The following is a 27,415-nucleotide window of genomic DNA, read 5'->3' as shown; positions in this document are numbered from 1 at the left end:
ACACACACACACACACACACACACACACACACACACACAGAGTACATATCCAATATCTAATTACGATTATTCATTCAGCTGTGATCAACTGAGAAGTGTTTATCCATCAGGGTTGATCTCGTGCTTGGTGCATAGACATTTTGATGTTTTATATAGAAAAAGTGAGCTTGTAAGAAATCAGCTGTATTGTGCTATTTAATCATACTGCAGTGGAGAAGCAACTCTGTAATATACTGTAACAATAAAAAAAAAAAAAAAAAAGAAGGAAAGAAAGAAAAGGAAATCTACAACAGCAAAAGTCTGCATGATGCCAGATATTACTAAAACTGTTTTTGTTGGAACAATCAAAGGTCTGAAGCTGTATGTTTATAACTACAAATGACTCCACTAAGTTTTTTTTTTGTTTGTTTGTTTTGACAGAATGATCATTTGTCAACTTCTACAGTAATGAGGTAATAAAAAATCATAACCTTTGATTGAAAATAGTAATGAATGGTTTTACTCATTCTTCGTGTAGGTTTTTAACACTTCACATATTTAAATATTAAATATTTAAATCAATAAGGAAGTTTAAATCTCTCTCTCATATATATATATATATATAATATATATGTGTGTGTGTGTGTTTAGTATGTTTTTTTAATCCAACCATGGTATTTCCAGCTGTTAAACATCTGTATACTCTGATGAACTCTTCGTACAAGGATAAGAGGAATTTAGTTGAACTGCATTCAAGTGTGATTAGAAGCAGAATATACACGCAAGTTGTTGGCTGACAATTAGAAAAATACGCATTGCACATGTGAAAGGCTGGAATGAACTGGATAAAAGAGACAATCTTTTACAAAAGAGAAAGGTATTATAACTGTGTTAAAACCATCCAGGTCGTATTCCAGCTTTTCAACCAGCGATCCCAGGATAGGCTCTGGGTCCATGACTGTGACAAGGATAAAGCACTGGAGATGAATGCATGAATATAATCCATAGTTAATTGTAATTACTCATTATGGGCTTAATTTTACTCAGTGATGGTATGAACATTGTTTAATGCAGGTGCTGATTATTTTGTTGATTTGGTTTATTATTTTAAAAAGCACGTTTAATGGTTAGCACGTTTGCCTCGCACCTCCGAGGTTGGAGTTGGCACACTGTCCAGGGTGTCCCTCGCCTTGTGCCCAGAGTTCCAGGATAGGCTCCAGGCTCCCCATAACCCGTGTAGGATAAGCGTTATGGATGGAATTATACAAGTGTTAATTTTGTAATATTATTTATGGTGTTATAATGCTGAAGTTCATATTTTGTTCATAGTTATATCAGATGTTCTGACAGCAATGTATTTCTGCTTAGAGGTTTGAAACCCACATTTAAATTCTATAGAAAAGCTTGACCTTTGATCAAATTCAATTCAATTCAATTCAGTTCAGTTGAATTCTCCTGAACAATTCCAAAAATAATTATTCTGGCAGGCATACAAAACATAAGTACAAACAACATACACATCACAACATTCTGGGAAAAGAAAACTTGACTAAGTTTCACATAGAGCTATTCTCCTCAATTACTAAATATGAACAGAAATTTCAGAGATTTCCCGTGTTAACAACACAAATAATATTTTTTTCTTTTTTGCTTAAACCAGAAGCCAATCCTCATACCTCGGCTAAAACACTGAAGCATTGTTTAACTATTTAGCACCACAATGTCTTTGCAAATGGGTCAACCAAGCAAAGCTGTACAACTGAAAGAGTTAGCCCTCTTTGTAGCAGAAGAAATGCTGACAGTATTTCCTTTCTTAGACATGCCTTTCCACCAAGCAGCATCTCTTCAGTTTTCTACATTCAGTCGGGCAACATTCAGTTTGTTCTCCTGTTCACACTGTTCGCAGATGACCGGCCGATTTGGCCCCAGTACAATCCAAATACACTGAACACACTACAAACTTTTTCATTTGATCATGTATCAAAACTTAGTACAACTAGTATTCACACGATGCTTATCAAGAATACATTATGTAAAACAAACTTTATATCAGTTTGATGACTCCTTATATACAACTGAAATTTAGACACCATTTTCTCCCATTTTAAACAAAACAAAACCAAGAAAGATCATTTCATTCCGATGCTGGCATGTGTATGCTCCTAACACACACACCATTAACTGTAATCTCTTAATGACCTGGAAACGAGGCAGTAGAGTCTTTTATGTGTCATGCATTATTGTGATTATAACTTCAATTAGTAAAGTATGATGTAATCTACTTTGTATCCAGAACTGATAAAATCTCTGGACTCTACTGCATACTGGGATTTCAATAAGAATATTCTGAGCATACAACAATGTTCAACACACCAAATTCCTTTCTGCAAAACAGCCTCACAACTCAATAGTATATTGTATGATACAGTTTTAAAAAAGTTTACCTTGGCTTCCCACATTTGCTAAATCAAGTGTAGTACTGAAAGAGACACAGATGCTTTAACTAGCTAACTAACTTAACTAGCTTACTCTTAGATTAGCTTGCCAGTTTATTTATTTTGTGTGTGTGGATTTTTTTTTTGTACAAAGAATTTTGAGGATAGTGAAAAAGACTATCTTCAATAAAAACATCCCAGATTTACTCTTGAGAATGGTCAGTATCAATATTAGATAACCTACTTTCTTATAAGTGCGCTGCACCAAGCCGTTGTTTCACATTGCCAAATAAATGTAGCACCACCTTTAGTATATTATTACTGTTTTGCACACAATGCAGCAGCAGCTGCAGATATCACCACCTATTATTCATTTTAAAAATCACAACTTGCAAACTTTTAACTTGCCTGCTTGTAGTCAGTATAAGTTCTTTTAAATAGGTATAGTTTCACAGATCGCTGTTTACTCTCTTGTTCTGGATGTGCTGCAGCAGGATTCGAGCTCTGTGCTGAAGAGTGTAGATGGTGGCTCTGAGGCCTGCTGCTCCTCCTTGACTCACCCACAGCTCCTTATCCACAGACAGCGAGCGCAGGAGCAGCTGCTCCAGACAGCCAGACTGCAGCACTGAGATGGCTCTCTCCGGAAACCTGCCAATCATAAACATGCTCTGCACTCAGGTTATTTTGGTACAGGTTAATTGGTGCTAGCTGATATGAAGCTCAGAATCCAAATAAATACAACCGGTCTGTCAGTGTTCCCTCCAAATCCACATCCCCAAAATAGACATAGAAATACTAGTGCGAGATGGGGAGTTTTCTGAATTGACAGACACAATGATTGACAGGCAGGTAGAGGTGACTCCTTGTTTAATTGCTTGGATGCTGGTGGTCCATGTCATAGTTACAGGAAAACAGCAGATGCTATATTAGCTGCTGTTGCTGGTTATAGCGAAAGGTCAATTCTTTAACCCACTTCATGTTCAACTGATTTTCAGAAAATTTGCTTTGTCACAGATGTCATACATCTTTGTCATTATTCAGACTGAACCAAATTTCTGGAAACTGCCAGTAATCATGGGATGAGTTACTACAGGCTAAATGTTGACAGAATTGATCATAAAGCATTTTATTGCTATTGATATTTTGATATGTCACGTTACAAAGAAGGATACAGAGGCAAGCACAGATCTTCAAACATTTAATAAACAAACAAACAACAAAACAAAGACACTTAGACAACTAGGCAGAATACTGTGGCTAAGGCAAAACAAAAACTTGTACACGGACAAAGGTGACGTTAAACAATACGTAAGACGAGGAAGCGGTACAAAAAGTGGCTATGTATAGGAGTGCTCGTTAAACAGAAACGTGATACAGGTGCAGGTGGTCATGTGACAATGATGTAATATGGTGCATTGGCTGCTGGGAAATGAAGTCCAGAGTTACCTCCTTGATATATGACAATATATCATTTAAATCTACAGTACTACAGGACCTATTGTTTACTAATTACTATTAAACAGGATTACTAATTACTATTAAATTACATAAATGTTTAATGTATGATTATGTAAAAATACCTTTGCAGGTTGATCAAGTACCATGTAATATCGCAGACATAGCCTCAAGCTGACCTTAGCTATTAGATGTTGCCTCATGATAAACAAACCAGATAATACTCAGTCTCAAAATGAGCTTTACACATATCACTTAAAATATACAGAACAGCAGCCCAGGACCTAGTTAAAGATAAGGTAATAAACCTTAAACCTACTGTACCACGCCGAAAAAAATTAAATTACGCTTAGATCAATGTGTTTAAATTAAGGGTGGAATTTCCTATTAAATTTCCACTTGAGTAACTTTACCTTAAGTTGCAAACTTAATTTATTGTAGCACCATGGACGTTATATCAATATGTAAAGCTGCTGGAATGTGATTTAAAAATCACTGACTCCCTCTTTAACCTAATGTGTTTGTTTCATTTTATTCTTTAATGTGCTGAACTCAGCAAATGTAGTTGCTGAAATTGCCACTGCATAATAGCTGGGTTTGATCAAATTTCAAATTTAATTAGGTACTTGATTCTGTTGCCGATGTCTACAATCTAGTGTGCACTTGTGGATAATGTGTAAGTGCAAATCCTTTCTTTAATACACACAAACAATAGTAATAAACGAAGATGACTTGACGTATTGTCTTGATGTATTATCAACGTCAGGTATTGTCTTGAACACATTTTGGGATTGTCCTTACCTCACCAGGACAACATTATAAGTAAATAAGTGCCCTCTCTGACTTATTATCTATGAGCTTTTACGAACGTTTATCTGGAACATTTCAAATGGCGTGGCTAAACTAATGCCTTTATATAAAGTAGATACATTCTAGATGTATATATAAAATTCCTTAATATGCACTGTTTAAGGTCATGATGAATAAATATCAGCACTTACTCATCAATGCCCTCAATCAGTCTGAAGTTGAGGTTGTCTTGTGGATGATGAGGCCTGCCTGCATTATCTATAAACACTAGTCTGGAGGGATCTGTCCTCCGAACCTGGAGAGAGAAAGAGAGAGTTAGTTCATATAGTCATCACCCACTGATATAATTTCATTAGAAATGCAAGTGCACTTGAATGCACAAATACACTGAAATTGAATTATGTTAAGCAAACTGCTCTAAACATATTAGTAATCTTAAAGCTTTTGAACAATGAACAAAAAGTAAAGCTGACACATTTGTCAAATCATGTAACAAGAAAGAAAATGCACCTGACACACAGTTGACAGTTTTTGGCCTTTAGAGCATTTCTGTCATTTCTGATATAATTATGATTTCATTCTGCACATTATATTTAACATCCTCAAAAAGTGCGTAAATAAAATATAAGCATTTCGTAATCTTTTATGTGGATGCTAGATATCAAATCCAATACTGAGTGTCAGTCATTTGTGTACCATAAAATGTAACACACTAGAAAATGTGAGTCCAAAAAAAAAAAAGAGAGAAGATTTTCAATAGAACACAGAGAAATCCCATGATAATGGTTAAAATCCTGATGTTTTCTTTTTTCTTTATTATTTGTCCCCTTCTCCCCTCTATGTCTGTGATTGTTTTGATGGTTAATATGTATGGTGTTGTTGTGTTTATGCTTTCTACGCACCGACGGTAGAAACTAATTTCCTCTTTGATGACAAATAAAATTATCTATCTATCTAAAATAATACATATATTTATTTTTGATGTGTGAGTGGGAAGAATTTGAGACAGGAAGACAGTGTAATAAAAATGAATGTTTCTATATTTAGTTGTATCTCAGGGCTTCAAGAGGGAAATAAAGCTCGGTATGCTGTTGACTGTATACTGTGGAGTGATTTTAAAATGATCCAAGATGTTAATTTTAGCAGTTGTCCATGAGTAAAACATAATAACAAATAAAATATCTCATATTCTGCACAGGTATATAAAATATGCTGTTTCATAGTGATTGCAACAGATCCTATCAACTTCTTGTCTTCTGGTAAGTCAATAGAACTGCATGTATCAGGAGCTAAAACGTGCAATAGTGTTATGTTTCACTGAAGCCGTCGTGTCATCATTTATGCATGCAAGGATGTCACAGAGAGAGTGAAAATCCTAAACTCAAGGACATGGCTGATTCCTCAGTGTAGAAATGCAACTTTCAACCACGTTTGAATAAAGGTTTAGAATAATAATTCATAGCATTCTAAAGAGAAAGTGACATTACCAGAATATGCACCAGCATTAAATGTTTAGGGTTTGCACATTTGACATTCAGAAGGTTTTCCACACACATATCAGCAGGGTCAGGCTGGAACCCACAGCAGTACCGGTCCAGTCTGTCATTTACCTGTGGGAGATAAACACACCACACACACACGCACACGTACACGCGCACACACACACACACACACAGAGTGAGTGGATTAGAGAAAGAAGCATACAGTCGCATTCATGGCGATATTATTAAAGCTAAATTACATAGAAATAAAAGTAATGAAGTAATGTCAGTCCCTCCAGGATTTTGCGATTTTGCGATCACAGAAATGAGTTCAAAATCAGGCAAATGATGCAATATTCAGAGGAGCTTGCATTTTTCAAAATGACCGCAGGTTTGGGACAAGATGCATCATGTGATGTCATCACAATACGCATGCAGCCAAAGCCCTCTTTGATTTGAGTACAGCTAAAAGGTCTCAGTTACCAACTATCCACTGCAAAAGACCAAGCAAAACAATTTTATGCAGTGGGAGTTCTGCCAATTCAAATAGTTTTCCACAAAAAAAGCACCCAAAACTCAGAAAGTTGCATCGCAAATTTTCAAAAAAACCCGCAGCAAAATCAAGTGTTTTTGGCCACAACACAGTCACAAAAAACTCACAGAAATCCTGTAATGTCATTATTATGATATAAGATTAGATTAAGTAATGCTATCATGTTATTTACAAATATGCAATATCTATCTATTTATCTATCTATCTATCTATCTATCTATCTATCTATCTATCTATTACCTCCGTTTGTTCCTGTGTGGTTCATATCTTACAGGTTGAACTATGCAGAGATGTGGTTCTCTGTGCTTGAGGTGTGTGTGTTATCAGGCATATAATAGGTTTTATAATAATGCTTCTCCAGCGAACAGTGCGACTTGCCGTGGCTCAGCAAGAGATGCCCACGCACCCACACAGGGCCAAGTGTTCCAATCCTTTAATCTTTAGTGAAAATAAAGAGGTAAAATAAAAAGGTACCAGTGGACATTAAACACACACACACACACACACACACAGTTGTGCATTATCTGGGGCTGCATTTCAAAAGTCTTTCTAGATTATTTGTGAGTGCACTATGTAGGGGTTTTCAGTTCCATTACGCTCCCAGATAGCACACATACATCTCATCAACGTTGAAAATGACCTTGTGTACTAATTGGGAAGATGTTGGTACAGCATCATTTTATGATCATCTGATCATCTGCTGCTTTCAGCTATCCTTGAGTATTGTAATGCACAGGGCTCAGGGGATGTTGAGCATCCAAATGCAGGAGGATTTGGCAGTCACTACACGAGCCTACTACTGAAATTTATTTGCGCCAGTAGAGAAGCAGTTCCAGAGATAATCAGGACAATGGTGTGATGACTGTATCAACCAATGGTGGGCTGCACTATTCTTAGCTCCACCCATATATCCCAGCTCAGCTCACATGGTACCTGGGTAAAAAAGGTAAGCGAATACAGCATGGGTTGATAGTCATAGCACAGTTCACTTGATGATGGAAATAGCAACAGCATAGAGGATTATGGGTAATAATCACCATCACACTCTACAGTGGGACAGTACTATAGCACTATTTCTCCGGGAACGCAGGCTTTCACACATCTCTGTTACATAGCACACAGCTGTGAAACACATCCCTCAAAAGCCAACAAGAAACCCGTTTCAGTCCAACAGGTTGGCATTTGAGTGGACACAGTTGAATGGAAGAGCATATATTATGCATGTTCAGAACAGGCAGTGGGATATAGAGAAAATGCAGCTGGGGAGTCCAAATATCAAATATCATAGAATCATATAATCATATAAGAGAATATTACACAGTTGGACAGTATTTGTCTTTTTTGCAAGCATGTTCTGTTCCAGCACCACAGTGGATTGTATACTGTACATAACCTTCATCTTCTTCTTCTTCTAATTCCTCTTCTTCATGACATCCTCTCTGTGCTTACTTTCACCCTATTACTTAGTTATATAATTTTGTGCACTCTTGCTCTAGTGAACCATATGCAAAGATTTTGCACTGTAGATTACAAATGAATATATAAATATTTTTATTCCACATCATAATAATCTTTTCTTATTTTGGATCATTCTGAGGTTAAAGTTCTGCACCACTAATAAGAAGGCTGTGAGTCCTAGCATGGCCAAACTGACAGTGCTGAGCCCTCGATTGCCTCAAGGTTGCTATGCCATGGCCGACCCTGAGCTTCCATCTAAGACAGAAGGATGATGAGGGATATATGAAGAATTTTTTTGTTTTTTTACATGTGCACATGTATAACAACAATCTTATCTCTGCAGACCGTATATGCATAGGCCACATAGGCAATTGTGCATGTTCAGCCACCCCACACCAGATACATAACAAAAACTGTATCTGAAATTGTATCCTTCTTCTTATTCCCAACAAGTGCATTTTGGGTTTCCTGTACCCTATGGTATATAATTTGGACAGTAACTCTAAGTAATGCATTGTGGGGATTCATAAGCACACCACATTCCACATTATGCTTTCAGTCATGGCCTTGAAACATCAAAACATACACAGCAAAATCACCAGTGTTGAATTTACACCCTACAGTATTTTGGATACAAGTCCATTGGACACAAATGAACACTGGGTGTTAATTCAACACTAGGGATTTTACTCTGTAGAAAAAGAAACTGATTCTTTAGAAAAAGAATTGGTTCTTAAGAATTGTTTTTTTTTTAAAGAATTGAAGAAGAAGAAGAGGAAGTGCATATGGAATAAAGATCTAATCCACAGTGTACAGAAAGTCTTCTGTTCCTGTAGTGACAGTGACTGTGTCCTTCACACTAATGGGTGTTAACTTGCACCTCAAAGCCAGCAGAGCTGTTCAGTGAGTATCTTAGAGCACGTGTTCAAGGATCCTGCTCAGTAAATCACACCAAATCAATACTATTAGCTGTTGGCCAGGTTTCACATATTGACTCTTTTTTCCTCCATTTTTTTCAAGGCCTATCATAGCTATCTCATATTACACTCAAACACACACACACACACACACACACACACACACACACACACACACACACACACACACACTCTTAAAAACATTGTTTTCAAGCTATATCAGCACTTTTTATGCAACTACATTAATTTCATATCATTGTTTGTTACATTAAAAAAATCAAGTGCTTTGGCCTATAACCCTTTATAAGGACATATGGTATAATGGTTCTACTCTACTATTTAAACCATAATGGTTCATAAAGACAGAAATTGTTTGGTTTGTCAGTTTCAGTCTCTTGTTTATCACCATTAAAATGCCATTTTGCATATCCTGTACTGGAGACATCAAACTCACATTATCATGTTATCCTAGCTGACCCTGGTGCAATTGCTCTAAAACCTGAAAAAGTATTATTTGGTCCCGTCCTATCACACACCTCACATCTAGCCATCACACTTACCAGTGTATTGACTGTTAAATTTAACATTAATTAGGAACCTTGCTGACCTTGACCATTACTTTTCTCTGCTCTGTCCACAGACAAATCCATTTTGTTATTATTTGCCTGTAAAATCCAAGGAATATTTTTTTCATCTGAAACTCTCTACTTATTGCAGTAAGAAAGGTTACTGATTAACTTATAAAGCAGTAAGAAAGGAATGTGTCCAACATTCAATTAGGGTTCTGTCATACCAGCTTACGCCTTTAACAGCATAATTAACTATTATTGGTGGATTACAGATGCCATTTACTCTTACTGCAGTGCTATTACTGTGATGCTCTTGCTTCAACACAAACACTAAACCTATCCAAGACACTGCCTTATGGGTAGGGTAAGTAAACAAAGCAGATGTATCATCGCTGTAATTACGTGCCTCATTATTCAGGTATACATTTAATAAAACACTTCCTACAGCAGGGAAATTGAATCTATCTGTGATTCACAGAAGAATGAACTCAGTCGGGTTCTTCTAATTAGAAGTGTACCAGAGAACCCATTTGTGAGAATAGAAAATGCAATCGTAAAAAAATTATAACGAAAAAACAGGCTCATTGCACAAAGATGTCTGAGATGGGCTGCTGTTTGAGAGGGAAATGAAGGCTGCTGATGAAAAAGCTTATAAGGATTTTTGTGCAGTACCACTTTTGGCAGGCAAGTCATTGTTTATTTGGACTACAGTCCTCCATTTCACTCAGTGAATCATTGTGAAAAGTCATTTCAATACTGATGATGTTAAAATAATACTGTAATAACCATACATTTTTGTTTAGTTGGATTTGTGCCAGATCCTGAAACTCTTCTCCTTCTGTGGCCCCTCTCACCCTCTGGACTTGCCTGATTGATCTTGATACTCCTCTGTCCTTGCTGCATTTTCAGCTTGGAGCTTCTGCACTTACATTATGACTCACCTCATGCTGTTGTGCATAATCTTATCTGGCTACCCCAGACACTTGCACTTCCCCAAAACCATGTATGCCTACATTCTTAGGAAACAGGGTTCTTTAAGGGTTCATTAGGTAATTAAGGTTTCTTGGCTTCCAAAAAGAGAAATAAGCAATGAACATTTCATGAAACTTGTAATGAGAAATAAGCAATGGCTTATTTCTCATTACAAGTTTCATGAAATGTTCATAATAAAACTGTATTGTGTACAAGATGATCATTATAAGACTATTATAATCTATATTATCTAACCTCTCACCTGTAACAGGAAGTCAAACAGTGCCAATCTTCCCCACTCTGAATGGTGTACACCTACACACACTGCTGAGTTCAGAGGCACTTGCATCCCACATCTTGCTTTTAGCAGATCCTGATATTGGGGCCAGGTGAGGGAAAATGAGTTCTGGTCATTATCATCATCAGCTAGATGCTGAATATCTGGGTCCCACCACACCACAGGTCTGGCAGAACCACTGGTATACTTATATGGTAATAGGTCACTTTTAAAGGTCCTTAGCACTGCTGGAAGACTGCGGTTCAAACCCAAGACCCTGTCCAAATGGAACGCAAGAACCTCAAACCAATCACTGGGGCGCTTTATCAGGGCACACTGCCCTGTCTGGCAGAGTCTGTTATGGTCCCCTTTTAGTAATGTAGTGTTTTCATTGCAACTACCAAGTCCCACTTGAAGCACTTGGCCATGGCCTGGAATTCTGTCTTTACTCAACACAGTGCCTCTGGCAAGGAGATTCATTTTCTTCACATCATCCTCACTAAACCAGGGCAAAGATTCAGCTCTAGTTTGGTCCAAAACTTGCCTGAAATGCTGATCATGAAAAGTCTCACACCAACTAGTCGTGAAGTCCCTCCCCTCAGCCCCTTCTCCAGAAACTTGGTTGTTTTCAACCATAAAGTGGTGCTGTTTCTTCTCAGAGAATTTTGCTTGACTTTCATATGTTTTGGTTCCTTTTGAGGCCAATTCAAATTCTGCAGACAGCCCTACACTGTCTTTCCCCTTCAGCCCCTCTGGTTTGGGCCCATCTGGAGTGCATTTGTGCCTGCATGGCTTAATATCTGGGTGGAGGGAATGTATGCTGGTTGAGTGATGTATGGTTTGGTCATGTCTGGGAACATGAAGGTGGCTGGAATATTTGGAGTCATTGCCATTGCCTGGTTGGTTGGATAACCTTTCCTTTGTATTGGCCATATTTGTCTGGGAGGAGTGCTTGTTTCTGCCTTGATAAAACACTTGTTTTAATTTCACAAACGTATTTTTAGTATTACTTCTGGTTGAAAAATGGACATTTTCCTGTAGTTTACTGCCTCTATGTTGGTGGTCGTCAATTACTGATATGTGCTTTTCTGACGCTTTCATTTTAGAAAGCTTCCAAGATCCCCTATGAATGTTTGGCGGTAGATGCTTAGAGTTCCTTGCTCCTGCCTCAGTGGGTTGGTTATGGTGAGGCCCTTGTGATAGCAAACATTTCTGATCACAGGGCAAAGGTGAATATGTGTTTATCATCATTACTGACAGGGTGAGGAGAGACAGAAAGAGCACAATGTAGCGCCGCTTCACTTTCAGCTTCATCCCTGCTCCCAGAGCCTGCCAGACAGAGCAAAGAAACAGTGCTGATTAAGACAAATCATACAGCTATAACTACTTTGGTGCCAATGTCAGCAAATCACAAAATAACCATTCCCCAAACACCCCCCACCCCCCCACCCGCCCCAACTAGGCAGAGATAAGCCGCTCAGATCGCAGGAAGAGACAATAAATATCGGCATGAGTCAAAAGAAATTCCATTCAGGGGCTGGTTCTGAAGCAGACAGACTTGGCTATATGTGGAAAAGATCAACCTTAGTGGGATTTTCCATTCATGCTGTATATTCTCTCTCTCTCTCTCTCTCTCTCTCTCTCTCTCTCTCTCTCTCTATACTTGGTTCCACATTATTCCCAAAATGGCACCATGTTTTTGAACCAAACTGAAACTGATCTGAAAACTGCTTTAGTCATCACAGAAATCATAATCTGAGTGGAATGACCCCAAACATGTATTTAGCCTTTCTTTCAGTGGACTTCTTTAATTATCATGGCCCCAAAATACCATTCTATTGAAGAGTAAGCTGCAATTTTAGGCTGCATATGGCAGCAATTGTCTACCAAAGTATATCTAAAAATAAAAAATAAAGGAAGGCGAAACTATTTTTTCTTTGCACAAAAGCTAACATTTTGGTCAGTGTTGCGTTGTGGTTTTGTTTTCTCACTAAATTGTATTTTCATCTCATGTGTTGTCTTTTTCCTAGAACATTTTCCCTTCTACTCAAAAGATACATCTGCTGTAGCGATGCTGTCTGTTTCTGTTACTGTATAGCGAAGAGGGAAACCTTAGGGAAGAGGAATTTCTCGGCTCTGTAGGATCTCTTACAGTGGCTAAATGTTTTTATGACTTTTCCAGATAGTGCTTATGAAAGACTCTCATTATTTGGCAGGTTGAAGAATGTCATGCCTGTAGCACCAAAGAAGTTCTTATGGATTGGTTTTCCCTGCCTCTGAGGAAACTAATACACAGACCTACCTTCTGCATGGCCGAGCACATCATCTCACTGGCATGCTTTAGGGATGGTATGCTGTAGAGGGAGATAGGTATGTAAGTAATATTATGGTGAGTAAGTATAAGTAATTGATTTATAATTAGGGTTTGGATTTGTGGTTAACCATGCTAACAAAACAAACAGAGAGCTGCATTAATGGCATGTGTTAGCTTAGAGCAAACATTGAAGTGGCATACATGACATGCATATAAAAAAGAATGACCTATAGGACAGATCAGAGGTCTCAGAGGATAGTTGTATTTATATAGTAGCTCTGACATTATAAATTTATTTGAATGTGGTTCACAGAGGAATTAAACATGCAGATACAGACACAACTGATATATAACTGATCAAACATAGTGTAGTGCAACACATAGATCCTTATAACTGATCAAACATAGTGTAGTGCAACACATAGATCCTTCTTTAATTTTCTGTTAAGGCTGATATATGGCTACACCTCTTAAGGGTAAACAAAGACATTTAAATATCCCAATTATTTTACCTGAGACTATTATAATAGGGGACACATGAGAAGGTTTTCACCTTCAAGTGTCTTGTACCCCCCCCGCTGGTAAGCAGTCAAGTGTTTAACATGTGCAATTCCTGTGAGCATGTCAGCATACTTGTGTCATGGATATGCGGGAACTAGCTCGGGACTACGATTCCCAGCAGCCACTGCACCCCACTGCATCGCTGTCACATGACCATCTGCACCTGATTCAAGTTTGAGGTTAATGAGCACACTATTTAAGTGACGGTTTTTACAGCATTCAGGGTCTTGCTTTGATTGTCTTAGGTTGTCACTTTATGCTCACCTGTCGTATATGTATTGTTTCATGTTTATTTTCTAGTTCTGGTACATTACCACATGTTCATGGTGTCTTATTGTGCTTTGTTTTGATTAACATTAAACCTTATATTTGCACTTGCATCTGCACTGCACTTCGCCTTCGTAACCTGAGAGAAAGCAAGACCATCAAATGGATGCAGCAGATATTTTCTCCACTCAAGAGAGAACTTTGTCCTGAGTCCCTGAGGTTGAAACCAGAGGGGAGGGAGTCTTGGATCAGGGCCACAGAAGCATGGCTAAAAGCCATGCGTAAGATCTTTCCCCTCCCTCCTTCCACTACTGAGGATCTCGCTTAGCCTCAGAGTCAACGGAGAATGTTGATGCTTCCCTGCTCAGCTGAGGATGCCACTCAGTCTCTCTGTTCTCTGCCTCCTGTTTTGGCTGAGAGCTCTGCTTTGCCTCCCTGCACTGCCTCGGATGTCACTATGCCAGGCTTTTCTCCAGATGTCACTCCGCTTGCCTATTCTGCTGAGGATATCGCTCCACCTTCCTGCTCGGATGAGGACGTAGATCTGCCTCCATGTTCCACTGAAGATGTCACTCCGTTTCTCTGCTTCGCGCCACATGTCGCTCCCCCTTTTTGCTCCAGAGAGGACATCGGCACCTCCATGCTTCACGGAGAGCATCGCTCCCCCCTCTGGCCTTGCAGAGAACTTCGCTCCCCCCTCTGACCTCACGGAGAGCGTTACTTCACCCTCTAGCTCTGTGGTTAACATTGCTACCCCCTCGGGCTTTGCCTTGAGCTTCGTTCCCCCGCTGGCTGCGAGGTGGCAATCACTCCATGCCCAGGCCAGGCAGGGGTTATTGTGTCATCTGTAGGACCTCTGGTCTGGGTATCCAGGACCCACTCCCGAACTTATTATGCACTTTGGGAGCCGCGCATTAAGGGTGTGGGGAGGGGGGGATGGTTCCGTGTCTGTCATGAATATGCAGGAGCTACCTCGGAACTATGATTCTCAGCAGCCACTGCACCCCTCTGCATCACTGTCACATGACCATCTGCATCTGATTTATGTTTGAGGTTAATGAGCACACTATTTAAGTCACGATTTGTACAGCACTCAGGGTCTTGCTTTGATTCTCTTATGTTCTCACATTATGCTCACCTGTTGTTATGTATCATTTCATGTTTATTTTCTAGTTCTGTTACTTTACTCCATGTTCATAGTGTCTTAATGTGCTTTGTTTTGACTATCACTAAACTTCGTATCTGCACTTGCATCTATCTTCGCCTCCGTAACCTGAAAACTTGCATGCTGAAATTGCCACCTTAAAGTATTTTAAAGAGCGAGGCAAAGGTGTCATACTTTTCAACAAGGCAGTGCTCTAAGCACAACACCAAGACAGACTAAGAGACTGAAGAGCAGTTAGTAAAGACTTGTTTTCATTCCATTTGTTCTTGATAATGTCTTGGACCCAGATGTAGACTAAATGGCTAAATGTATGTGAACACCCCTCGTAATTATTGAGTTTGGGTGTTTCAGCCATGTCCACTGCTAACAGGTACATAAATCTCCATAGACAAACATTGGCAGTAGAATGGACTGTGCTGAAGAGCTCAGTGACTTTAAACATGCCAGATTTTAGTTTACATTCTGTTCAGCTGATAGCGCTACTTTATTGCTGTTACTCTTACTCTATTACATATCTATAAAAATAGATGTGTATTTAGATCCTGCAAATACTCAATACGAATCCAAAACCAACTCAAACATGAAGCTGTAAGACATTATGTGAACATTCACTCTGTCCCTAATCCTTAATTTAACCATAAACAGATAGTGCAAACAGTTAAAAACGGCATAATAAAACAGAATACCACTGAGAATCTGTTTTCTGTCAACTGGTTGTTTTTGGAAAGAAAGATTGGACATGTCTAAAACATATGATTGCTAGTTATACTGAAAAATAATAAAGAATAATTAGTAATAAAAATAGTAAAGAATTATCTTCCAACATTCAAACTGATTTTTGTTGTTGTTGTATTTCTCAGCTACTTTTCTTATGGAAATGGAGAATGTTGTACTATCCCTTTAGCTAATTCCAGCACAGGTACAGGCAAGTGAGGTCATTTAGTCCTGTGACAGGCTGTGACTGAGAGAGGATCTCGGAGGAGCTGATCTCATTAAATATGGAGGATAATAAAGATGCAGCAGGGACAGGTTAATGCAAAACCCACCAAGGAGATGATTAAGATAAGGGCAGAGCCAATTTCAATGATAATGATCAAGCCTTTCTTAGGAGCTGCCAGTGCTGCATAATTACATTGTCTCTAGCTTTAAGCTGCAAGTTAGAGACATGTCAATGAACCATCCAGCAAGCCATCTCACTCAAGAGAAAGAAAGAAGATAAAGAAATAGCTTGCACAAAAGGATTGTTTGTGATGAAGTGAAAGGTCAGAAACAGGAAGAAAAAAAGCCTCACTCAGTGTTTGGCAGTAATTGAACAAAAATGCACCTTGAGACCATTAGAGCTGACAATTCAGAAGAGACATGCAGATTGTTTACTCACCTGAGAGGGAGAGAGAGAGAGAGAGAGAGAGAGAGAGAGAGAGGGAGAGAGAGTGAGAGAGAGAAAGAGAGAGAGAGAGAGAGAGAGATGATATTTTTAGTACTTTAATCATAGCAGTATCTGACATTGAACTAGGGATACATCAATAGCATTTTTTCTGACTACACTCTAAAAAGTGTTGGCTTACATTTTCTACCCAAACATTGGGTTAAATCTATTGGGTCATTTAATTTGGTTATTTTCTTACTCTCTACCCAGTTTTGGGGTAGTTTTGTGTAACCCAAATGCTGGGTTAGTGTTCATCACTATTTAGTGTTAATGCTGCTGAAAAAGCCTGGCAGAGGTTATGATATTTATGCAGGGAGCTCTCGAAAATGTGTTCACTGGAAAACAGTAACACAGCAAGTGATAATTAACTTTACTTATCATGACGGCTTCAACAGTGAATATCATGTACTGCTTCCTCGGTGATTAAATTATGCTACTAATGTCAATGTTGTGATGTTGGCTGTGAAATATGGTCTGAGGTTATTCTATAATTCTCTGGGTCAGAATCTTATCTGAGGCTCTGACTTAAGCCGGGTTCACACTGTACGATTTTGGCCATGATTTGGTCATCTGAGACAAATTTTGAGAATCCTAAAAGAGTCCTGTAATCATAGGCCAAAATCAGTAGTCTTTGATCGCTAGTTTGACATGTTCCCCGACAGCCGATTAATGGCCGTTGCAATCAAATTTTTCCTCTGGGTAAATTCTAGCAGTGTCAGAAGATTTGAGGCATAGTCCTGTAGTGTGGCTTCTCTTGTGGTCTGTGCCTCAAATCTTCAGCTTATGAGTCTTCTTGCATGCGTCAGTTTCCGGGTCTTGACTGTCGTACAGTCTGACATTAATGACAGCTGAGATCCTACAGTATGACATGGCTTACAGTGGGGATCAAATTCGTACAGTCTGACAAGCAACAGTCACAAAGGACTATTAAAAATCGCACAGTGTGCACCCGGCTTTAGAGTTAGCTAGCTGGATGCTGTCACAGTAGGGATGAGTGATGCTAACCTAAACACTCACCTGAGTTAATAACATTACTTTAGCATCCAGCTCGCAGTAATGTTAGACATTCCCATTCCCTTTTTGAGAGTTAATGATAAAGTAGCATTACAGCTATTCGCCATGATGTAATACAGAGAGTGGGTTAATGTTAACTACAGTTAGCAGGTGTTTTGGACAAGACAAGCTGTAGTAATTAGCATTAGGAAGATGTGTTAGGGCCGTGTTTCTTCATGTATCCGGGGAATGTTAATGCTGGTTAACACGTGCAGACAGTCCGTGGCTAACAGAACTTAGCTAGCTCAGTAATGTCGAGGCCAAAAGTTCTTCTGAAGGTTAACGTGAAAAAAAAAGAGGATGGGGTTACAGTAAGTTGTAATGCTTTCCACTATCTCTGTAATGTTGGTTGACTTAATGAGGTTGTGCAAAAAAAAAAAAAAAAACAAAACGGCGGTGAGGTGCTAAAGGCAGGAAAATAAATATTCACAAGTTAGCTAGGTCACATTTCCACAATTACACAATTTAGGATTATGTAATGCAATTTCTCAGTTAAAGCCCAAAGGCATTTATCCATATTTTGTAGCTAACAACTAACCAACAACCAAGGGAGAAGGATAAATGTTGCCTGAATTTCATGCAATTGTTTGTTTATTTCATGAGCTTTTTGGTAGAATTTTAGCATACAAACAAATTGCATTTAAGGATAATTGTATGGGAAATAACAGGGGATCTCTATTATTTGTGTGTTATTTTTAACATCATTTTGTGGAAATGTTTAACACAGCATCTGTTAAATGTACTAACACACTGATTGTGTTAAACGCAACGCAAAATGTGTTGTCCTTAACTAGACACACAGGTGTGTTCAAAATTAACACATGATTGGGCAAAGGTTCGTATCAATACATTTATCCATAAAACCATTACTGTAAACTAGAAAAAGCAAAAATGTGCGATCAGTCTGGTTTATATGACTCTAAATATGCACCGATATCTTCATTAGCTTTGGTGTACTTGTTTGTAATGCCCACTGGATCGTAAGTTGGTTACTCAGTTTGTTGGATGTTTTAAACATCTCCTTTGATCAAAATCTGATGTTTTTGTCTTAAATATATGACTTATTTGAGTCATTTATTTCAAACTCTATATATAAACACCACTTTAGCAGTTCTAGCAATACATATCTGAACACCTTCTTGTGTATAAATAAAGGAGATACCATGCTGACATATTTGTTTATAATGTGGTACGTTTTACATTTTCAAAGGGTAAAAATAACCCTGAAAATATTAACCCATTTATAAAATAACATGAACCCAGCATTTTTGTAGAAATCAAACTATCCTTTGGGTTGAAAACCAACCCATTTGCTGGGTTAAAATTAACAACTAGATGGGTTCGTTTAGCCCAAAATGTGTTCTGTCCTATATTTACCCAGCTGTTGGACTAAAAATAACCCAATTTGGGTTGTATTTAACCCAGTGTTTTTAGAGTGTGGTATTTGTCAGTAATGATACTGATATTAGAATGATTATTCCAGTATGAATATTCCAAACATTTCATTTAGTTCTGTTTATGTTTAGCCAACTTAAATATTGGCCAAGAAAAATGCACATGTGCATGTTCATGTAATTAGGCTAATTGGCTTGTTCTTTATAATGTTAGCCAATTTTAAATGAAGTACATAAGCTAGCTACAGAAGTTACCTTAGACTGGGTAGGGTTGCAGTGGAGAAGGGAGGGTTATTTATCTTAATTCGAAAAAGCACTTTTGAACAGCTCTCAGTAAAGTATGTTTCTGTGCCTTTGTTGCATATCAATCCCTTGTTGTCAAGGACAAATAACAGTCAATCATCAAGAACAATGTACTGGGTAAGTGTTGTTTTTTTCACTCATCTAGGGTTGTGTGTAGACATTTTCCTCACCTATCCTGCATTGTGCTGCAGTGCTGGCACTATGCCCCCTTATTTATTTACACAATTATTCACAATTAAAGTGGTGTGCTATTATTATTGTTGTTGTTGTTGTTTTTACAATTTACAAATTGTGTCCTCACAAAACTGTGTGGCTAGTACTGCACCATTTTCAGGGTGGTATTTTAGTCAGCCACAAAATCACAAACAATGTTGAGATAGGTCAACAAGCTTTGGAAGTGGGCGGATGCACACTTCCTGTTACTGAGAGATATATGCCTACTGAGCCAATACCATCAGACAGCTGATATGCTGTTTAGCAGTAAGTCTATATCAAGGGAATGGCAAGTCCACAAGAAGGTGGTTCATCTACTTTTGCAACACCTCTGGCATAGCAGAAATTGTGGTATTATCAAACTGACAGACAACACAATGTGGTTCCAGACAGGACAGAGACAAAGGCTTTGGGCCAGGATGTGTTGACCTATGACTGGCCAGACTGATAGTTGAATAGAATACCTTCCCACCTCTGTCTCTGTCAAGGATGGCATCGTAGCACATTCAACTGACTAAGCAACCAGTGTTGCTGACAGCCACCTTCTGGCTGAACAGACCAGGGTTCGTCCTGCTGTTGATGTTACAGTCAGGTCCTCCATGCCCACTACCCATCAGACCAAACCTACTGTCCCAGATTAATGGGAGCCTGTGGCACAGAACCGTATCAAAATTCGTGCCTCTGGAAATCACAAATACGTTTTAGACATAGTAGTAGATAGAGATTCCGAATATTCCTTTAAAGACTGAGGAAAAATAAAAGAGTTTTTCATATCCTCTCACCTGTGCACTGACCTGACTATGGCATGCCTAATATTTACAATATACCCAGAATTCCATTCCTACCACATCCTGCAAAACACACAAAGTTTCATAGCATCTTTGATATTGACCATGAGACACTCCAGAAGTGGGGTTGTCATATTTTCCTACACAATATGAAATGTACTAAATAATAACATAGCACAAGGTCCTCTCATAATACAAAGTGTAAGTTTGCAGCCCAATAAGCCAGTCAATCATTGGCAAATATAATGTAGAAGTCATGTGGAAAATTGTTTTGTTTTCCTGATATGATTTGAATTTGTCACGCATACTGGAATAGACAGTGGTTCATGTCTCTCACACGTATCCAAACAAACATTTTATAATAACCGTAAAAACACAGAGTCTGCAGAAATCGAAGGGCCAGTAATCAAAGGAGCTGTAGAGTGTGACACACTACAGAGAACACAACTCGTATATGTATATTTTTTGTGCCTGGGCTTTGAAGAAAACTGTCTCCTTAAATTATAAGCAAGGATGTTTATTAGCATTAAGCAGCTTTTGAAGTTAAGCCATATACAGTATATATGTATATAATTCGGGAAATTCACACTTCAAATAAGCAGTGTGCACTCCATATATTTTAAACTGTCTTAATAAAACTGGCTAATTAGAGACATCTACATTCACTGAGCACTTATTTACACTATACTAATTACTGGTTAGGGCCTCCATTTGCTCTCAAAACAGCCTCAATTCCACGAGATGATGGAAACATTCCTTTGAGATTCTGGTCCATGTTGACATGATTGCATCACGCAATTCCTGAATATTTTTCAGGTGCACTTTCCTGCTGCAATTATCCCGTTCTACCTAATCTCAAATGTGTTCCATTGAACTCAGATCTGGTGACTAGGAAGTCCACTGAAGAACACTGAACTCATTGTCATGTTCAAGAAACCAGTTTGAGACGAGTTTTGTTTTGTGACATGGAGCATTATTATGCTGGAATTAGCCATTAGAAGATGGTAAATTGTGGCAATGAACGGATGCACACGGTCAGCAACAATACTCAAATTGTGAGGTACTAAAAAAATACTCAAACTCAAACATTGATTGATTGGTATTAACGGTCCTAAAGTGTGCCAAGAAAACATTCCCCTCACCATGGACGTTGGGTTCATGGATTCGTGCCGTTGCTACCAAATTCTGACTCTACCATCTGTGTGCCTCAGCAGAAATAGAGATTCATCGGACCAGCCTACGTTTTTCCAGTCTTCAACTGTCCAGTTTTGGTGAGCATGTGCTCACTGCACCCTCAGCGTTCTGTTCTTGGCTGACAGAAAGGGAACCTGACATTGTCTTCTGGTGTTGTAGCCCAACTGCCTCAGTGTTTGATGTGGTGTGCATTCGGAGATGCTTTTCTGCTCACCACAATTGTAAAGAGTGGTTATCTGAGTTACTGTAGCCTTTCTGTCATCTCGAATCAGTGAGGATATTCTCCATTGATCAATCACATCAACAAGGTGTTTCAATCTACAGAACTAACGCTCAATAGATGTTTTTTTCTATTGCACTTTTGTGTGTAAACTCTGGAGACTGTTGTGTGTGAAAATCCCAGGAGCTCAGCAGTTATAGACATACTCAAACCAGCCCATGTAGCACCATCTCTGAGATCACATTTTTTCCTCATTCCAATGGTTGATGTGAACATTACTCGAAGCTGCTGGCCTGTATCTGCGTGATTTTATGTCTTGTACTGCTGCCACATGACTGGCTGATTAGATAATTGCATGAATGAGTAGGTGTACAGCTGTTCCTAATAAAGTGTTGAGTGTATTGTAAACTGGGGTGAGGGGGGGATAGGCATAAACTAGAGAAATTTAAATGTAAAGCCTTTTAGCAATACATGCATCATTCATAGTGCATGACCATACGGTGAAGTAGAGCCTGGGCTTGTTTGGACTGCGTCACTCAAGGATCTGCATGCAATCTGAACCAAGCTTCCATGGCAAAAGTGCAAATGCACAGCTAACATATGTGAACACACACACACACACACACACACACACACACGCACACGACTTACCCTCCAATTAATTTTCTTTACATCATTAAACACAGCAAGGATCTAACAGCATATTCTGCCTTCTTCCTTATGTCCCATGCATCTAACTTGGTGAACTCAAATGTACAAAAATAATGAAGAAAAAAAAAATTATTAAATAAAAATGTGAGTACAGAATTTATGATAAATGACTGTGGGGGCAGATTGGGACCACACACAAAAGCAGACCCATTTCAGGCATTAAATATAGACCTGATCAACCCCGATTTTCTCTGGAGAATCAAGTACAGGGGAGTGATGAGAAATTCATGTGTGTGTGTGTGTGTGTGTGTGTGTGTGTGTGTACGAATGTGGGCATGTTTAATCCTGAGCTTGGCTTACTGTCTGCGTGGCGTCTCACATGTTCTTCCTATGTTCCTGTGGATTTACTCCAGGTTCTTTCTTACCTCCTACCTCCCAAAACCCTTCAGGTATGCGGACTGGCCATGCTAAATTGTTCATAAGTGTAAAATTTTCTGCTCAGTCTCCTGCATTTAACTGGTGTTCCATTTTAGGATGAATTCTCCCACCTTGCACCTACTCACCTACCCCAGAGCAGGTATAAGTGGTTACTAAAGATGAATTAAGTGAACGACTGAATAATTATGCTAAAGGATGGCCCTCACAAGGGTAGTAAGTATAGGTGAGTATAGATGAATTTCCCAGAAGCATTGCAGCATAGAACTATCAGAAATAATACAAGATAATCTCCTAAAAATACTTTAAGGAAAGTTGTCTACAAGTGCCTATAAACCTTACAAGTATATATAAGACTTTTTTTTTTTCTACAGAAGTCCTGTGATTGTTTGCGATGTAAACCGTGGCTTAATATTATTTGAACGGAATACATTCAAACCTCAAGGCTAAGCTCTAGGTGGCGCTGTCTAGTCGGCTATTCATATAGAGTAGGTATGTGCATTATTCATATGAAGGAATGCGTGGTAGTCTGCATGAAGGAGCAACCGCAACTGCATGGAGAGGCACAACTTGGTTCAAATAGCACAAGCTTGCAATGCTGCAGAGCTACACAGTAATATTTGTTCTGCTTTTGGTAATAAAGAGAGGGTTTTGGGAGCAGAGCAGAACTATACCTCACAAACTGCACGAGAGAGAGAAAATCACTGAAACGCTATAGGAATTAACAGACTATTAATGATGTCCTCTTACCATCACAAAAAAAGCTGTTCCAGCTGTTTAGGATTCACACAGGTCTGTCCTTGGGTCCTTCATCGCCACATCATCATCCTCATTCCTATGGCATGAAACAGCAGTAGGCTGCAGAACCCACACCCAAGCTTCATTATTCCGCTCTCTCTTTTTGTCCTCAGACTCTTGATATCTTATTTACATCCGCAGGCTGCATGTGTGTGTGTGTGTGTGTGTGTGTGTGTGTGTGTGTGTATGTGTGTGTGTGTGTGTGTGTGTGTGTGTGGAAAACCCTTGTTGCGCTTTCGCACCGTGCACCTTTGAGTTCCACTTCAACTTCGAAGCTGCAAAAAGCTGCGAAACTTTTCAAGTTCACATTCTTCTCCTAGGACGGAAACCTCAGCAGTGGGGCTAGACTGTTTGAGAAGGACAATCCCTCCGGATTCGTGGGTTCGTACTGTAGTGAAGAGTGAAACCTGAGAGCTGCAGAATGCGCGACTTGACTCCTATAGGGAAACCTTGGAAAACGCCTGGATGAGCCCGACTAGAGGGGAAGACGAGGAGGAAGCACCTACTCATTGAAAGTGGTGAATTAACACTTCTAGTGCTCTCTCGGACTTATCAATGCGGTCTTATGAACACTCAAGGTGTTTAAGAGCAGCCTTTTAAACACAACTTATTTTATTTTTATTTTTATTTTTATTATTATTATTTTTTTTTACACCTGGAGACTTGGTTGTGCACCGGCGCCATGCATTAACCTGACCCTTCTACAGAGCTGCATTATATGATTTGGAGGTCCATCCTACACACTGCACTTCACTGTAATTGAGTTATTAATCTGCAATGTAACACACACGCACGAGCTTTTAAACGCCTGCTCACGCGCGCGTCCACGTCATACGCGTGCACTGGAAGTAGCCTATAGAGGGAGGACAGACAGAATCATCAATCATTACATATTTTCTATATAAACTTAATCAGTTTTAAACCTCCATGACTGTAAAGAATTTAAGTCAATACTGCTCTCTACTGGCAAGTTTATGTAATTTGCAGATGTTCAAATCTAGATTTACCTATCTATCTAATTTCCCCCATGGGATCAATAAAGTCACCCTGTCCAGGGTGTACCCCGCCTTGTGCCCGATGCTTCCTGGGATAGGCTCCAGGTTCCCGTGATCCTGAAGAAGGAGTAAGCGGTAGAAGATGGATGGATGGATGGATGGATCAATAAAGTTTTATCTTATCTTACAGCCCCAATTCCAAAAAAAAGTTGGGATGCCGTGTAAAATGTAAATAAATGTAAATAAAAACAGAATGCAATGATTTGCAAATCGTCCCGACTTTTTTTTGGAATTGGGGTTGTATTTTATTTGATCCATCTATGGAAAACAACAACCAATATAAACATCATACAGAGAATCTTTTTGTTTTTTAACATTCAGTGAAGTTTATTATCATTTCACAAAAATGTGCGCTGAAATATGACATGCATTCAAACCTATTTTAAACCCACAATGCAAGGCAACGAGACAAACATATAACACACAACAAAAATGTTGGATGCTTTAAGTATGCTTTCTCAATTCCGAGAGGAGAAATCCATATCCTGAACAATATCATCTCCCATCAGAATGTATAGACTTTTTTTTTTTTTTTTTTAATTATTATTATATTTTAGACTTGCTTAACCAATACCCTGTACAAATCTGTGAAAACAACTATGTAAACCTTTGCTTTACCAAAATTTCATTAATGTTGGTGAAAGCAAGGATTGTTTCCTCTTTTTTCCATAGTATTCTGTTAGGTTTAGGGGTAAGTATGATATGTTATAAGTCAAGTTTAGTGCATTTTATTTACAGAACAATATTACCCTGAAAATTCTACATGCTACAGGCTACATGTAGATTTATTATTATTATTATTATTATTATTATTATTATTATTATTATTATTATTATTATTTACAAGTTACTATTCATGACTTTGGCTTGGTTTGTTATATTGCTGCATATTAAATCCACAAATTAGAGCCTTTATGTTGCAACTCTAACACGCTCAATCTAGAAAACACATCAATGTTAAGTAAACCTGTCAAAATAGGGAATATGAAGATGGAGTGGATAGAGATGAGCAGTTTTAGTAGTAGCACTGGCAAACACAATCACTTAGTAAATATTAATTATTCACTTTCTAAATATGATAAATCTGCTTTGAGCCTTTCTAAAATGCATGTGGAACACTACTAGACATACTGTCACAATTCTACTGTATTGCTATTCGCTCTCATTACAGTAATATTCCAGTATGAAATGAAATAGATTGTGAAACATCTACCACAATCACACACAACTTTGTGTCTTAAGCAATGATTTGCATATTGAAGCACAGTAGAAGCATGTTTAAACTGAACAATTGTCAGCAAGAAATAACCTGTTTTGATACATTTAGTTACAGTGTTAATCATGTAGATTCATTTGAATTACATGAACATTTGTGCAATATGAAATCATAGTTTGTTGAAGCCCATTAAATTTGAAATACCGTCACGTTGTTTCCTTTTAAGTGTCTTCAACTTGACACTTGTCACTGAATTAATGAAATCTAAACACAGTCAGCAAATGTATAAATGATAAACCCTTCAAACAGCTTCTTTGCAAAGTGCTTTGACCTCGTTCCCAGTAGCAGACCATCATAAATGCTATATTTTATTTTGCATTCTGGCAATAAAGATGAATCTCTCATTTAGCTGAAATAATATAGAAGAGGTTACATGTGCTATTGTGCATCTCTTTGGTGGAGATGGCAAGACTTCAGGCAGTGAATACTGTAGTGTGAACCTGTTTCTGGGCCCTGTCAGGAATAGCTGAACCAGTAGCACAGACAGCATGGTAAACAAAGGTTTTCCTGCATTTCATTGTGCTTTTTTTCTAGTGCTGTTGCTCAAAGGCGATCACTAGGCTCCTGAGTAGGGCTTTCAGAGACATCAGTAAAACATCTGCACCAGTTTGATAATGAGGAACATAAGAGTGATGATGGTGAGAGCGGAGAACAGGAAGAGCAGAGTAGCGAACACACTGTTGGAAATGGGTAGCTGCAGGAGCTTTGCCTCTGCAGGGATCATGTTAGACTGAGCTAGCATGTAGCCCAGGGACCAGGCTATACTCGTCTTATTTACCTGCAAAACACCAGCAGTTACATTTTAATGGTGAATTTACTGTTACCTCTTTAAATTGTTAAATTTAGAACTGTGGGTAGGAAATACAGGAGGTCCAGTGACTAAGGAATGTGCTGCGAAATACTGTCTCGACCAGTATGAGTCTTTTTCAAAAAGTAAAGATTTTTAAAAATCTTAAAAGAAAAAAAAGAAAAAAGAATGTATATTGTGTATGTCAAGGGCTGGAAAGAGTGTGTTACAGTAAAGACCTTGTTAATCAACATTATTTACAGTATTTACTGTAAGTTAACACTGAGCATTAACAAAATCACATGTACTGTTAATTAATGTTGATTATTAATGAATTGATTGATTTTTCAATAAATACATTTTCAACAATGAACCAAATAATTGCACTTATGATTACTTTATCTGTACTCATTTTTTTAAGAAGTTCACAGCAATCTATATCATTCATTAATTCATTAATTCATTACGAACTGCTTTACCCTGGTCAGGTGAACAGGTGAACATTAATATGATGCCTTAATTAATCTGCTTTTTATGGTTATTTGCCAAACATAAGTACGGTTGATGCTTGTGTTCTAATATTTACACCCTGAGATCTGAGTTAAAATA

At 38.4% G+C, this 27,415-nt stretch overlaps 2 protein-coding genes across 2 annotated transcripts in view; both read right to left on the bottom strand.

Moving 5' to 3' along the window:
• Positions 1–177: 177 nt before the first annotated feature.
• gask1a (golgi associated kinase 1A) lies at positions 178–24,136 on the bottom strand. Its single transcript, XM_017473823.3, has 6 exons — positions 23,641–24,136; positions 13,209–13,260; positions 10,892–12,235; positions 6,167–6,289; positions 4,871–4,974; positions 178–3,062 (listed from the first exon to the last, which is right to left on the bottom strand). Exons 2-6 carry the CDS (start codon positions 13,230–13,232, stop codon positions 2,864–2,866), a joined length of 1,794 nt encoding a protein of 597 aa, XP_017329312.1. The 5' UTR covers positions 13,233–13,260; positions 23,641–24,136; the 3' UTR covers positions 178–2,863.
• An 809-nt stretch (positions 24,137–24,945) lies between these two features.
• The window catches only part of entpd3 (ectonucleoside triphosphate diphosphohydrolase 3), a 17,537-nt gene continuing 15,067 nt past the window's right edge, over positions 24,946–27,415 (bottom strand). The window contains exon 11 of the mRNA XM_017473895.3: positions 24,946–26,797. Coding sequence (XP_017329384.1) covers positions 26,606–26,797 — 192 coding nt within the window. The 3' untranslated portion in view covers positions 24,946–26,605. The remainder of the gene's footprint in view (positions 26,798–27,415) is intronic.

Source organism: Ictalurus punctatus, chromosome 1 (assembly GCF_001660625.3).
Source record: "Ictalurus punctatus breed USDA103 chromosome 1, Coco_2.0, whole genome shotgun sequence".
In the NCBI taxonomy this organism is placed as follows: Eukaryota; Metazoa; Chordata; class Actinopteri; order Siluriformes; family Ictaluridae; genus Ictalurus; species Ictalurus punctatus.
This window is presented reverse-complemented; position numbering and strand designations above follow the sequence as displayed.